Source organism: Zingiber officinale, chromosome 4B, assembly GCF_018446385.1.
Source record: "Zingiber officinale cultivar Zhangliang chromosome 4B, Zo_v1.1, whole genome shotgun sequence".
NCBI lineage: Eukaryota > Viridiplantae > Streptophyta > Magnoliopsida > Zingiberales > Zingiberaceae > Zingiber > Zingiber officinale.
Window position 1 is genome coordinate 52,592,821 of NC_055993.1, and position 15,366 is coordinate 52,608,186.

The following is a 15,366-nucleotide window of genomic DNA, read 5'->3' on the forward strand; positions in this document are numbered from 1 at the left end:
TTGGGGTTCCAACAATCTCCCCTTTTTGATGTGATCAACCCAAGTTAAGTTAGGGTCAAAAATAGATATGAAAATTAAACAATTTTTAATTTTTAATTTTTCAATAACGTGCAACAAGATAGAAACAATAAATTTCAAAAATTTTCAATTTCCAATTTTTCTGCCTCCCCCTAGACTTATACTTTTTCTTCTCCCGCTTTGATCACATAAAAAATTGGGATTGTAAGAAAAGTCTAAAGGTTGACACTTAGAAACGTATAAAAATCTATCTCAATGATTTTCTGGAAAATATTTCTAAGTCAAGAAAAATTTCTAAGCCTAAAACTTTATGCAAGAAAATTTAAGAAAAATTGATAACATTAAAACAACTCTATGTATTTATTTATTTATTTATTTATTCTAATGCTTTTATCAGAAGGTTTTAAATTTTCATTTAAATTTATCATAATTTCTTAAATTTGAAGCAAGGAAATTCAAACATGTAAAAATTTGTACAAATTGTAACATGTCATTTTCTATTATTTTTTGAATTCCTAATTCGTAAAAATATTTTGATAGTATAAATTCTAAGATAGAATTTTTTGACAATATAATTTGTAAAAATTCTTTCGGCAATGTCTTTACTTTACAAAATTCTTTCAGAAGAATATTTTGTAATTCGCAGAAGTATTTTGTCATAAATTCTAATTTACAAAAATCTGTCGATAAAATATTTTGTAATTCACAAGAATTTTTCGTCAAAACTTTTTGCAATTCGAGAAACTCTTTCGATAATTTGCAAGAAGTGTTCAGTAGTTGATTTTCTAATCCGAAAAACTCTTTTGATGATTCAATTTTTAATTCACAAAAATCTTCAGGCAATTTTTCAATTGATTGAACCAGTTGTTCAGAGGGTTGAGGTCATACCTTACTTACCTCGTCGGTCGTTGGTTTTCCCCCTATTGAATTACTTTCTTCTGGAGACTCTCCCCCTTAATAGATGCTCATCTCGGATAAGCTTTCTTCATCTGTAGGTGAGTCTTTCGCTATGATTGCTGTCTCGGCAATTTCTTCAGTCTCGGATTGCTCTGTCGGTGGCTCGGTGTCTATTAAGTCATCAGCTTCCAAAGGTTCTTCGTAGAGCTTTAAGAACTTTTCCCAAAGTTCTTTTGCACTTTTGTATTCGCCGACTCTGTTGAGATCTTCATTTGGTATTACGATTAGAATGTGAAACTCTGCCCGACCGTTTGCCATTGACTCGTCACGTTGCTTCTTGTTCTAGAGGCGTAGATCGAGTTCTTCTCCATTCGCTGTCTTTGGTGCTTCATAGCCAAATTTTAATATTAAAGAAATATCAAAATCAGAATTAAGATATACCTCCATTTGTTTCTTCCATAAAGAAAACTCCCCCTGGAATGCTGGTGGATATTCGCTAGCTTCGGCCATCGTTTTGTTGCTTCAGACGGCGGTTAGTCCTTTTGAGGCGTACTCGACTCTGATGCCATTTGTAGGACCATTGCGGCCGGATAGGAGGGGGTTGTTGGATAGTCCTGTAAAATAAAAGCAAACAACCCTTCTCAAACTCTTTAAGCTAACACTTGCATAAATAAAGCAGAACAATAAATTAAAAACATAAAGTAAGAGACAAGCGGTTTACTTGGTTACAACCGATGTGGTTGTTAATCCAAGGAAGATTAAGCGCACTAAATACTCCTTCAGGCGGAGAAACCTCTTACAACGTTGAAGCACAAAAATAGAAGCTTAACTCTAGTAGCACACAAGCGTTGGAATTACAATTCTGAGTTCGTTGAAAAACTTCTGGACCAAGGCTATATTTATAGCCTTGGTCGGGGCTCCCCGAAGGGTTCCGGGCGCCCTGGGGGGGATAAACTTTATCCCCCAACGATCAGATCGAGTCAAATCTCGATCCTAGTCAAAAGTCAGGTCCGGGCGCCCTGGAGCAAAAAGTCAACAGTTGTTGACTTTTTGTCCGAGACCTCTTCTCTGGTTCAGCCCCGCCTTGGTCCGGGTCTTCTGCTCCGGATCCGCTCGCTTGGTTGATCTCTGTCATCTGGAATATGGCTCACCCAAACCCAACTTCCGGTCTTCTCGAGCAGCCTTCCGCTTCGGCTTCTCGTCCCTTGGAATCGCCGCGTGTTTCCTTCTCGTCCACCAGCGTACTCATCCGCAGTCTTCGTCCCTCGGTCGCACCCCTTGCCGACCTTCTCGCTAGCTGCGTCTCTTGCTCCCCAGCAATCTTCCGCTCCGGCTTTCGTCCCTCGGAACCACCGCACGCTTCCTTCTCGTCCACCGGGGTACTCTTCCGCAGCACCTCGTCCCTCGGACGCACCGCGTGCCGTCCTTCTCGCTAGCTGCATCTTCTCGAGTACCTGTGCTCCTAAGCTCCTGCACACTTAGACACAAGGTTAAAATAACACAGGACCTAACTTAACTTGTTGATCACACCAAAACAACCTTGGGGTTCCAACAAATATAAGTATAAATTATTTTAGATTGAGTATTATTATAAGAAATTTGAGTATAAAGTTCCGGTGGTGTCTCCTTATCATCTCGAGTCAACCTTATATGTAATTTAGCAACTAAGTAGGAAAATAAGTTGCTACCATTACTATTTCACTACCAAGAAATTGTCAAGAGCAACTGGATTATCGGTACAAAATAGTAAAATTTCAGTATACATTGTGACCATTTAAGTATGAATTGTTTTAGATTGTATATTATTTTAAGAAATTTGAGTATAATGTTCCGGAGGCGTCTCCTTCATCATCTGGCAGCAACCTCACATGTAATCAGTAACTAAGTAAGAAAATAAGTCGTTACCATAATAATTTCACTACCATCATTATGCCAAGGGCAAGTAAATTATTGGTACAGAATAAAAATTTTTTAGTATATATTGTGAAAATTGAGTATGAATTGTTTTAGATTGTGTATTATTTTAATAAATTTAAGTATAAAGTTCTAATGACACCTCCATCATGATCTTGTTGCAACCTCACATATAATTAGTAACTAAGTAGCAAAACAAGTTGCTACCATTATTATTTCACTATCATTAATTTTTGATGAAATTTTGATAAGATCCTATTGCACATGTTACTATATCCACAAATGACATGGAAATAAAGAGTATACTAAACATTCAATTTCATGACTGAACTAGAAAATACACCGACACAACAACAACAAATACAAGTCACTTACTAAAAGTATGAAATATGGATATCACGCCATTCTCAAACATCAACTACTAATAAGATCACATTTCATAAATAGTACATAGGAGTCACTGACTTAATAGAATACAATAACAAAAAAGGGCCATCAACGCAACAAGATGCCACGAATACTATCGCTAGATCGAGTACACCTTCTTGTCGATGCATCCTTGCTTCTTCTTTGTTCTATCATCCCCCTTTTCCTATATATTGGAAAACATATTAGTTGTTTTTAGAATAATCATAATCTTTAGTTCAAATGTATGAGTACATGCTCATTAAAGAAATTTCAATGATTTACTTGTAAATCAAATAGTTTCACACTATTTCACAAAACAAAAGTAGAGTTAGTCAATGGCTTCTTTGCAATTGCGTCGGTTATGGCCTCGCCCATGACATCAACCACACTTTGTCACACGTATTTCGACTTGTGAAGGTACCCTTTGAGTTCTTCTTCTGCTTGGTTGGCTTCGAACATCAGGAGCATTGATTACAAATGGGTGCTCAGGATTGGACTCATACATGTAACATGTAGGGATTGGATTTAAGATTCCTCTGTAGCTTTCACGATACAACTCTATCTTAAAATATTTGTCACAGAAATCATATAATGACAATGACTTTGACTCTATTACTGCACATGCATGTTTGCATAGAAACCTATTAACCTGCCATGCTCTGCACAAACAAGTCATAGTAGACAAATCAACAGCAAATGATTTATCCCCATCCACAACCTCAAAACTCCAGCCACATGCCTTGCACAGTTTCAAGCTACGAATTCAGCGTATGTTTTTGCAAGAGCATTCTCCTTTGATGGACTCAATCTTTTAACCATCCCCATTGTTGCTTCACGTCGTCTGTGCATCATGTCCATAATTTGAATGCGTATATGGTCCACCATGGGCACAATAGGAAGAAACCGTGCTGTTTTAACCCAATTATTCCAAGATTCGACTATGTTATTATTCATGACACCCCACTGATTTCCTAGAAAACATGCATTTGCCCAACTTTCTGGACACGAAGATACTATGAAGTCTTTAGCAAGTGGCATTGACCGTATTATATTGTTAATATGTTCTTGAAACTCTTGTCTCGATAGGGCATATGCAACTTTCTTGAAAATAGATGACCAATATTTTTTGTTATGAAGTGGGTAGCTTTGCATGACCTACATTCAAATAACAAAAAAAATGAATATAAACTAGTATACACAAAGTAATATCTAAAAAGTAATGTTTTCTAACAAAAGTATACCATTAGACAAACCTGTTTCACGAAATTATCTACCAAATGCCTTAAACAGTAGGCATGATGACTGCCTGGGAATACTAACTGAATAGCTTTGATTATCCCAGGATGTCTGTCAGAGAAAAAGGTAAACTCATGGAACCCAATAAAGCGATGTGAAAGCAGAGCACTTTTAAGTTGGAAACAAAACCATCCCCAATTATCATCATTTTCAGCATCTATAACTGAGTATGCTAATATGAAAAGATCATCATTAGCATCCTTTGCCACAACAACCAAAATACATCCCTTGTATTTATTCTTTATGTGAGTGCCATCCAAGAAAACCAATGGCCTACATCCATTGATAAAACCAGTTGCACACGCATTGAAACAGATGAATAATCGTTTAAAGTTATTACAACAATGATCAATTTCACACTCGACAAAACTTTCAGGATTAGTTTCTTTGATAGCACTACAATATCATCTTAATCTATCATACGCCCTCTCCTCTACACCATGAATGTCATGCATTGACAATTCCTTCCCTTTCCAAACCTTGTTGTAATTAAGCTCGACCCCATAATCTCTGTGAATATCTTTCAACATCATGCATGGTCGATACGAGGGCTCTCCCCTCAATCTGTCCATCACAATATTAGAAACTCAGGCAGCATCAGCTTTAGGATGTCCTCTACTATGAAGATTATCATCTCCACAAGTATGAATTAGATTGCATTTTCTAATGCCAAAAAGTTTGTCAGCTTTATGTCTTGAAGCATATATTCTCCAAGAACAGTTGTTTGTGCTACAGACAAGAATAACCTTCTTATTATCATTCTTTTTATACAAAAATGACTGTTTCGTAGCAACTGCATAATTTTTAGCACATTTTCGAAATTCTGCAGCATCCTTGAATATTTGGCCCTCTCCACGGATGCAATGACTCCAAACGTCTATAGAATTTCTTACCAAACCCACTTCAAGATGGTCATCATTACTAGTCTGTGTCTCTTCTTCAGTTTCAAACCTTATCAATTTAACAATGAGTATAATATCATTGTACGCATAAATCAATTTTAGTTATCTATACATCAAAACACACACCATTCAATTCTTAAACAATTATCAAAGACTTATTAACAAAACTAAAATGTGTACAATACAAAATGTGGATGTGTATGAAATCTAAACAATAGGATATCATTTTTAACTATTTTAAGTAGTGCAATATTTTGTTGATCTCCCTTTTTTTACCTTTTAATAAATTATTAATGCAACGTAAATGAAATATAGTCATGTTCTATTTAATAGTTCAAATGATCTAATGTCTTCAAAACTAAAACTTACGCATGATCAAGATTCACAAGAAGCACACCCATAACATATCTTCATGAAACATATGATAAAAAATGATAAATAACTAAACAAGATATCATCAGCAATTGCAATCTACATATGAAATATCAAGCAAAGTAAAAATAATAATAATAATAAATTTCATCATCATCAATATCAACCCAATTCCTATGGAAAAAAATAAGGCAAAATTTTTTTACCTTTCAAGATTATGGGAACCCATTTTATCTTTTTTCACTGCTCTCATATTAATTATTATCAATCTCATACACGTGTAAAGATGTGTCATAATACGAACGTCATCATCTTCATTCAACGTCACATACATATTCTGATGTGGAACTAGATATTGCAGATCACATTTTGTGGAACAATCTCCTCCCATTTTCTTCCAAGATTAAGAAACAACTCCATTAGACTGAAGTCATTAAAAATTGAAATCATATAGAGGTCTTCTTTATACTTGCAACTACCCAGAAATGAAAAATTCGATGATCCTGATTCAAATTCCATTTCTTCAAGAAATTGAACAAAAACTTGCGTCACCTAAGTGGTTGAGGAATTGCATTAGAAAACATTATATAATTTTAGAATCAAATCATAACATAATATTAATTACAAAATAAATTGAGAAATGATATACAATTTCATAATACATCATAAATGAGGAACAATATACTCATTCAAATATTATTGACCTTTATTCTTATATAACATTAGAAAATTGTCTTTAGGAAGTGGGTCACACAATGTAATTTCTCAAATTCTATAACCCTATATTAGTTTGTTCTATATGCTTGCTCTCTCTAAAATAAAAATATCCAACACAAAGTGTTCCGTATTTTGGACAAAGAATCCATTTAATATATTAAATATCAGTGATATAAGTGAGATTTTTTTTTAAAAAAAATTATTTGTTTAATAAGTAAGTGTGATCTATTATAATGGACTATGATAATATGATAAAAGAAATAAATGAACTACCACAATATCCATATAAAATTGGAAATGACTTCTTATACTCACCATTTAATTATAATCAAGGAATTCTTAAATTAAAACCTTACAAAAGAAGGAAAATCGCACAATGACTTGTTGAAAATCGAGAAGCCAACAAATTCGAACAATAACTAACATCAAACAAATAATGAACTGCGGAAATTAAACAAAATGCTGCTAATCGATCAAAAAATTGTAAAATGTTAAGAAACTTAGGGTGCGTTTGGTTTGCCCCATTTTCATTTTCATTTTCTTAAAAACGCGCATTTTTCGTTTTTTAGAAAATGACTTTTCCGCGTTTTTCGTTTTCTTAGAAAACACTCTATCATTTTCTTAAAAATGAACGTGAAAAATGTAAATCAAACGCGTTTTCCATTTTCTCATAAAATGAAAACAGAAAATAACATGGAAAATACAAACCAAACGCCCCTTTACTATTTTTCGAGGTGACTGGTTAGAAGCAACAAGATCGGACTAATAAGAGGTTTAATGCAAGGTGAAGAAACTTCGAATATATGTTTCGTCGCCTGCTTCAGTTTTCTCGTCGGAGTGTTTGGTCGGTCGGTGAATCTTAGTGTTTAGGATTTTATATGATCATCAGTAGGGATTGTCTATGAATTTATTTGGTTAGGATTTTTCAGATGGAGACTATGGTTGAAAAAGAAATAGAGGAGAGATAAAATAATTAATGAGAATAAATTTATAAATTAATATATCAGGGAGTGAAAAAAAAAATTTAAGAAATATAATATAAAAATAATTCATACGGGAGTGGACATAAAAATATTATGCGACTTAGGTTTTTTCACTAAGTCTCCCTAAATATAATACGGTCAGATTTACATAAACACGCCGTCAGCCCCTGCTGATTCGCGCGTCAGCACTCAGTGGAGACTCTCACTGTGATAGTACTGCCCTGCTCACTCCCGCCAGAAGATGAACCTCATCTCGTTCTCGTCTGCCGCGCCCGTGAGATTAGACAGCAGCCATCACGATTTAATGCACATAATAAACATCGAGATTTAATCGTACGAAGAAAATAATCATCGATAGATGCACTGATAAATATATCTTAGGCTTCAGAAAGGATGCTGCGCTTGAGAAAACAATTAGGATATTCTCCTCTCCTCTGGTGTGGTGAGGGTGGGGTGAGGGTTTCGTGACGAGGAACAGGGAACAGAGGAAGCTGGAAGGTAGAGGAAGATGGTAAAACCCAAGAGAAAGAAGCAGGTTCTGGAGGACGAGATCGCGGAGCAGTGTTCTGGGGGGAAAAGGCTTTCTTGTCCTGCTCCTCTGCAACTTCCACCGCCTTCTTTCTTCAAGATCATGCTGGGTGACTTCACAAAGGTTTTGGTATGTCCTACTTTTTCAAATTTTTCTACCCCTTGTTTTTCCTCACTCAGATTATATATATATGCTTGTTTCCCAAGGTTATGGTCAAGAGCCTGAAAGGTCTCACTTTTGTGTGGCTATCTACTGCTTGGTGCTCTTGTGGTGTCGAGTTTCTTCTTTCAATATGCATGCATGTTTTTTCCCCTGTTATGGTCAGACATATCCATAAAGGAAGATTCAGTATAATCATCCAAAATACCTGAGGAACCTTACAATGTGAATCTTGTGAGGAACCTCACAGCTTCCAATTAATTAGTCCTAGGGACCTCAGTTGTCTTGTTAAATCTTAAAAGAGGATACGTGAAGATAACGATGTAGGTTGGTATTCATGAGCGTGCAAAACATGTATTTGGTAACACGATACTTCATCAGAAGTGATGAGCGGGGCCATGATTACCTGTCTCTTTGTGTGTCTTTTCGATGATATATTTACCCTTTTTCATCAAAAAAAAAAACAAAAAACTATTCACTACCATTTACACAAACATGTTGCATTGTGAGTGCTCAAGTTGACCACACCCAGACTCTCATGTGCCCATGGGAGTAACATAGTTGATTGACCAATTAATTGCATGATAGTTGTCATTGCCTTTCCATAATAAAGGCCTTCATGCCAATCAATTTCTTGAGTAATCCATTAAGGAGCCTTAGACAAAGACATAGTAGTCATGAATCGATATAAGACAAAGACATAGTGGAACATCCTTTCAACAATAGAAATTATCCACTCAAGCATCCTAAAAATTGCTTCCATTTCAGTTCTCTCTAATATGAGGGTTATTAAGGTACTCTAATAATATGGAATTTAGCATATTATCAATAGGCTTCCACAAAAAATTGTAATAGGTAATTAACGTGTATGATATCTTCTGATTTCTCAGATTTTAAAATGGAAAACTAATGTAAGTATGGTAGGAGAAGAACCAAAAGCATATGAGTTAAAAGGAAGCCACTATGGTATTTCACTTACAGCTTATTTTAGAGGATAATTCATCCAAATACTTTGAATCTAGGAATAATCATTGACAACTAAGTAGGTTACCAGGAAAATTACAAGAATTTTTTGGATTTTTCATTGTTAATAATCATTCTGGCTTTATGCTTGATAAACTATATTTACATTTTCCTTTCTCCTTTATGATACAGCACTTGTTTCTTCTGATACTTACCTGCTTTTTTTCTCCCCATTTTAACAACTATATGCAGTTCATACCGCCAAAGTTTACTTATAATTTGATTGACCATGTCAATCAGAATGTATATCTCAAAGATTGTAATGAACAATCGTCAAAGGTTAAAGTATCCAGGATTAATGGTCAGTTAGCTTTTCAAGAAGGATGGGCAAAGTTTGTGGTAGATCATTCTATTAACTTTGGCGAATTTTTAGTATTTATAAATGTCACTAGAGCATTGTTTTTTGTGAAGATCTTTGGTATCAGTGCGTGTGAAAGAGTTTCCTTTGGCGTAGGAAGCAACAGAGAGACATGCAGAAAAAACATTTTCAAAACAGCATCTCTTGAATCATCACAGTTTCCTAGAAGTTGCAATGGCATTGGAGCATCAAAAGATGAATATGGTACTTCTAGGAAAGATCCAGAAATTATAAATGACCTATCTAATTCTTGCAAGGAAATAATTATAGCCCAGGCTAATGATAAAGGAATTTCTAAATCTGGAAAAGAAGTTCTAAACTTTCTCCAACATTCTCATGATTCTGCAAGTCCACATAATGGAGAAGCCATTGACGTAATTGAATCATTGACTAATATTACAAATGGACAGGCATCAGAGGAATATGAACAGCCCAAAATATTTACTGTCGGTAGAAATTTGTTAGCACGGGAGTTATTTAAAGCTGACTTTGATTCAAATCTTATGTTAAGATTCACTCGTGATGAAAAATCTTATGGTTCTCCAATTGTTGCATGTTCAAGACCTGACAGTAACAATCACATTGTTCACCATTGGGATGTCATCAAACATGAATCTAGTGCAGGTTGCTCACTTCCATCAGTGAAAAAGGAGAAATACAATGTAATGCATGCATCTAGAGAGAACAGTAAGTATCCAAAGAGATTTTCTTTTGGTCCGAATAATTGTTGTCGGCATCATATTTGAAATAGAGTAAACTACTTTGATTCCGTGAAATACCTTTTGTTCTTTATCTAAAACTGTTTTTCCCTCTCAGTAGGAGGTTTTGGAAGTACCCTATGTGATAAATCTCTTTTGGACACTAAGAGGAAAACATGCCAATCTGGTGATTTTCTAAATATTCATTTAGTTTAAATTATGCGCTTGATTTCATTTCTTTTGACTGTTAACTAGAATAAGAACTTGAGTATGTTACACATAGTGCATGATACTCTTCCTGAAGAGGATCAGCAGGTAGATTCTTGCTGCCAAAGGAATCAGAATCCAGAAACTGCAAAAATTGAAGCTGTGAATAATGTTAAGGCAGCCTTATTACCGGATTCTTTCTCCTTCAGCTTAACATTGCCATCTGACAATTGGTGCTGCCTTGTGAGTATTATCCTGACATCTTTTATCAAGCTTGATACTTAGAAAACACACTACATCTACTTCAATCTTTTCATAACAGTTGATAATGCCAAAATTAGTGAATCTCTATTGTTTTTTCGTTACTCATAAAGAGATCAGTATAATTTCATTCTTGATCTAGTTTCGTAGAGTCTTCATAAATGCATGATCAAGGCTAAGTATTGCCTTTTGCTAGAGAATCTTGGAGAATCATATTGTATTGTAAGGTGATTCAAGTATTCTCTCATGGTGCAACTTGAGTTTTCCCAAGACATGAGTAACTACTAATGCTTAGTGATTAATTAGTGTAGTGAAGACGCCCACATTGATATAACTTTAAATCCCATAACATCTTTATGCCAATTTGATTATTACAGTTCAACTCTAACCCACTTTTTTGCTTTCAAACTTTTTTGACTCCTTTGATAGATTGCAAATACTTTAGCCTTGCTATCAAGTGACTTAGAGTAGGAAAGCTTCGTCTGTTAACAGTTTACTTATGCCTTTCTTATCTTGATTAGGCACAATCAAGTCTCATTTATTGCTGGATTTTAAAAGTAGCTATAAAAACATTTGTAACAATAAAAAAGGGTTTTTAGAGAAGGTTTTGCTTCTTGCTACTTTTATGCGGAAAATTAGCTGCTGCTTCTGCAGGAGTTGCCCCATAGGTTACCATTTAAGGGTCGCAGGAAAAATTATGAACACAGAATTGTAGTTCTTCAGGATCCATCTCGAAGGTCATGGCCGATCATGTATCAAGCAAACAACAAGTTTACAGGATTTTTGAGCGGGTGGAAGAATTTTGCAACATCCAACAAACTCCAACAGGGAAATCAGTGTGAGTTCTTTGTGATTCCAAATGAGATTGAGGCTGCATTTCAAGTGAAGATAATTCGACCATAAAACTCGTATATCATGAAACTCCATTGAGATGTTTGTGGTATGGACCCATTTTGACTTCTAGGTTATGTTCTTAGCGAAAGAAATTGTGAAGTTTATCTGGCATCATTTTGCCCTTGCAATGTGTACTATGCATAAGCACAAATCCGCCCAGGATGCTGTAAAAATGCGACATTTCTATTTTTGCAATGCTTATGTCTAGGAAGTTAGCTGGACGATAAGTTATGACTCAAAGCGGAGGAATGCTCTCTTTTATATTCTCAAAATATCCTTTTGGTTATTGAGATAGCTTTTGGGGTTGTAACTGTCTTAATAACGTTGAAAATATTATTCTTTGGATGAGAATTTGAAGGTTGGTGTGAAGATTATACTTTCTTTAGTGCCCCGTCTAGGTGCTTATAGCAGAATTGATAATCAATATAATGTGAATTACGATTTGAAATAAAAATAAATTTTGAGTTTAGCTAACTTTTTTAAAGAATAAATGGAGAGAAAAAAATCCAAAAGATAGTTTGTCATTCTGTGAATTATGATGAAGTTTAGAAGTATTTAAATCATGTATTTAAATTTTAAAATTCCGTGATTCATATTCATTTTACTTTTTCGTATTTATCTCAATTTATTACCGAGTGTAGGATAGAATGATTTAATATTTTAATTAATCCATTACTATACCATGGATAAAAAAATTAATTTGTGTTCGTTTAAGGTATATTAGGTCAAATAGTTATTTAAATATATAAATTTAATTCGAAAAATGAGATGAATACAATTCGATTTTAGTTCATTTAAAAAGCATGGATGATGTAAAATTAGGTTTTTTTTATTGTTTAATTTTTTTTTTTGATTATATAAATATCTTTAAATATCAATTTAACACCTATATTATTCTAGAATAATGATTTTTATCTTTTTTTCATCTAGTTTTTTTAATTATATATATATATATATATATATATATAATTTTGATATACTGCGCGACTGTACACCTCGCGCAGTATATCATGATTTTTTTTTAATTTTGATTAAAAAAATAAATAAAATATATTAATTTTGATTAAAAAAATAAATAAAATATATTTTTTACGATTTTATTGGTAGGATTCAGGCATCCTAATTGGGATATAATTTTTCAGTTAATTTTTTTTTAAGATTTTACCTCTAAGGTTTAGATTTTCCAATTGGATTATAGTATTTAGTTAAAAAAAATAAAAAAGAAATAAATTTAAATATTTACGGAGTATTGTAATATGTTAAGGGGATATCGTAACGTATTAGCTACTTATATAAAGAAATATTATTATTTTTAATAAAAATGTGTGTGTTTTGTTATTTTTTTTTAATTTTGAATTAAAAAAATAATTAATTTTTTTTAAGATTTTATTTCTAGGGTTCAGGCTTTGGGTTATAGTATCAAAGCTATTTTTTTTTTAAAAATTTTACCTCTAGGGTTCAGGCTTTGAGTTATAGTATCAAAGTTATTTAGGGTTCAGGCTTTGGGTTATAGTATCAAAGCTATTTTTTTTTTTAGATTTTACCTCTAGAGTTCAGGCTTTGGGTTATAGTATCAAAGCTATTTTTTTTTTTTAGATTTTACCTTTAGGGTTTAGGCTTTGGATTATAGTATCAAAGCTATTTCTTTTTTTAGATTTTACCTCTAGGGTTCAGGCTTCCCAATTAGGTTATAGTGTTTGGTTTAAAAAAAAATTAAAATAAAATTAATTTAAGTATTTATTGAGTATTGTAATATGTTGAGGGGATATATTAATGTATTAAAAATTTATATAAGGAAATGTTAATTTTTTTAATTAATTTTTTTAATTTAAAATATTAAAAAAACAAAAAAAGCTATTAATTGATCTCCTGCGCGACGCGCACAGTCGTGCACTGTGCGCATCGTGCAGGAGATCAAAACTCTCTCTCTCTCTCTCTCTCTCTCTATATATATATATATATATATATATATTCTCAAACATCAATACATATATATTCAGAGTAATAATTTTTTCAACATGAATATGTCAGAGAAATTTAATTCGTATTAAAAAAAAATCATCATCGTTCTCAATATATTTGATCAAATTGATATTTGAGTAAATTGATATAATCAGGAGAATTAGACGAACACATATAATTTGATTTTATATTTTTCTGAGTTCTTTAAATTCATATGTCGATTTTACTCGAAATAGATCAAAATCGGTTGATAAACTTAGAGAGTATTGGAGCAATCGATGTACCCTTAGGTTTTGATGTTTGGGCAAAGGGTTTAAGTTAGGGTATGCATCTGTATTTGATATGCGCTATTGAGTAAGCAGGTGATTAGTGCAAAGGTAAGTCCAAGTGTGATTTTGATAAAGGTAAGTCCAAATGTGACTTGGCAAGACTAAAGTTCCAAAGATGAGGAGCTTCTGGGCAAAAGAAGAACCGACAACAAAAACAACATCAAAGGAAGTTCTTGAAGGTAAGGCGTGAAGGATGGGGAAGCATATAAGAGACGCAAGGCTAATGGAGGAGGCTAGAAGATAAAGTCGAGGCTGTAAAGGATTTTCCAGTCAACTGATAAAGTCACCAGTCAACTAGTATACTAGTCGACTGGGCAGTCAACTGATTGCGAACATAATACCTCTGCTCGTTCAGCCCATAAAGACCAGTCGACTGATTTATAGTGGGCAGCCGATTAGTAGAATGTCGTTGGGTTGATGACGTTCAGAATCCTAGAAATTCCAAATGTGATAGTAGATGTTGCTTAAAATTAATCGACTGACATGTTCATCAGTTGACTGGCGATCGAATTTCAGGTATCTTGAAATCAGCCTCAATAACTCTATATAACATGCTTTAGAACTTAGAGAACGACACAATTTTTCTTAACCTGATACATGTTATTGGCTCTCTAAGTGATTTCAAAAAACAAAAAACTCTCATTCTCTCTTCTTCCTAAGTTTTACTTTCATTTTGTAAGAAGAAGAGAAGAATTCTTATTGTGAAGGTTTCTCCACCAAGAAGGAAGTGATAACTGGTGTTTACTAGAGATTGATCCACTGATAGATTGAGGGATCATCCACTTTACAGATATGTCGTGGAGTAATAGCATCATCTCCGAACCACATAAACAAATATGTTAGGGTTTACTTTCTTTCTTCTTGTCTCTATGGTTAGATTTTTATACTTATTTGATTGTATTTTCATTGCACTAACGAGTATAGGAAAGTGAACAAAGTAGAAGAACAACTATTCACCCACTTCTAGCCAGTTGATCAAAGATCAATAAGTGGTATCAGAGTAAGGTTCATCTCGGAAGAATTAACCTTCAACTGAATCTTCAAAATGACATTACAAGAGGGATATAGCACTGCTTGACTACCTTTCTTCGACGTCAATGACTTTGTATATTAGAAAGGTTGGATGGAGTATTACTTAATGAATGATATTGAAAATTGATTTAGTATTGTAGATGGGTTCGAAAAACCATTGGATGCGCTTGGTGCACCTCTTCCAACCAAGGATTGGATAAAAAATATTTCAAAGAAGGCTCAATCAAATGCAAAGACCACAATAACTCTACAATGTAGACTCTCCAAGGAGCAATTAAGCAAAGTAGGACCATTCAACTCCGCCAAAGAGTTATGGAAAAAGCTCATCGAGTTAAATGAAAGATCAAAAGACTCAAGGAGAGAGATCTCTTGGTGGGTCAACTTCAAACTTTCACCATGCAGTCAAA

General features: G+C 33.8%; 2 protein-coding genes across 3 annotated transcripts; one reads left to right on the top strand and one right to left on the bottom strand.

Annotated features, from left to right (window-relative positions):
* Positions 1-3,355: 3,355 nt before the first annotated feature.
* Positions 3,356-5,105, bottom strand: LOC121978257. The gene is made up of 6 exons (XM_042530624.1): positions 4,957-5,105; positions 4,491-4,806; positions 3,997-4,392; positions 3,887-3,896; positions 3,659-3,795; positions 3,356-3,421 (listed from the first exon to the last, which is right to left on the bottom strand). The coding sequence occupies exons 1-6, from the start codon at positions 5,103-5,105 to the stop codon at positions 3,356-3,358; spliced, it is 1,074 nt and encodes a 357-aa protein (XP_042386558.1).
* Positions 5,106-7,903: 2,798 nt separating this feature from the next.
* LOC121975065 (B3 domain-containing protein Os01g0905400-like) lies at positions 7,904-11,876 on the top strand. 2 transcript variants are annotated; one of them, XM_042526433.1, is made up of 5 exons: positions 7,904-8,165; positions 9,411-10,263; positions 10,393-10,461; positions 10,558-10,724; positions 11,397-11,876. In XM_042526433.1, exons 1-5 carry the CDS (start codon positions 8,016-8,018, stop codon positions 11,643-11,645), a joined length of 1,488 nt encoding a protein of 495 aa, XP_042382367.1. In that variant the 5' UTR covers positions 7,904-8,015; the 3' UTR covers positions 11,646-11,876. The 2 variants fall into 2 exon arrangements, with proteins under 2 accessions (XP_042382367.1, XP_042382368.1); XM_042526434.1 differs by having other exon boundaries at positions 9,459-10,263.
* The last annotated feature ends 3,490 nt before the right edge of the window (positions 11,877-15,366 follow it).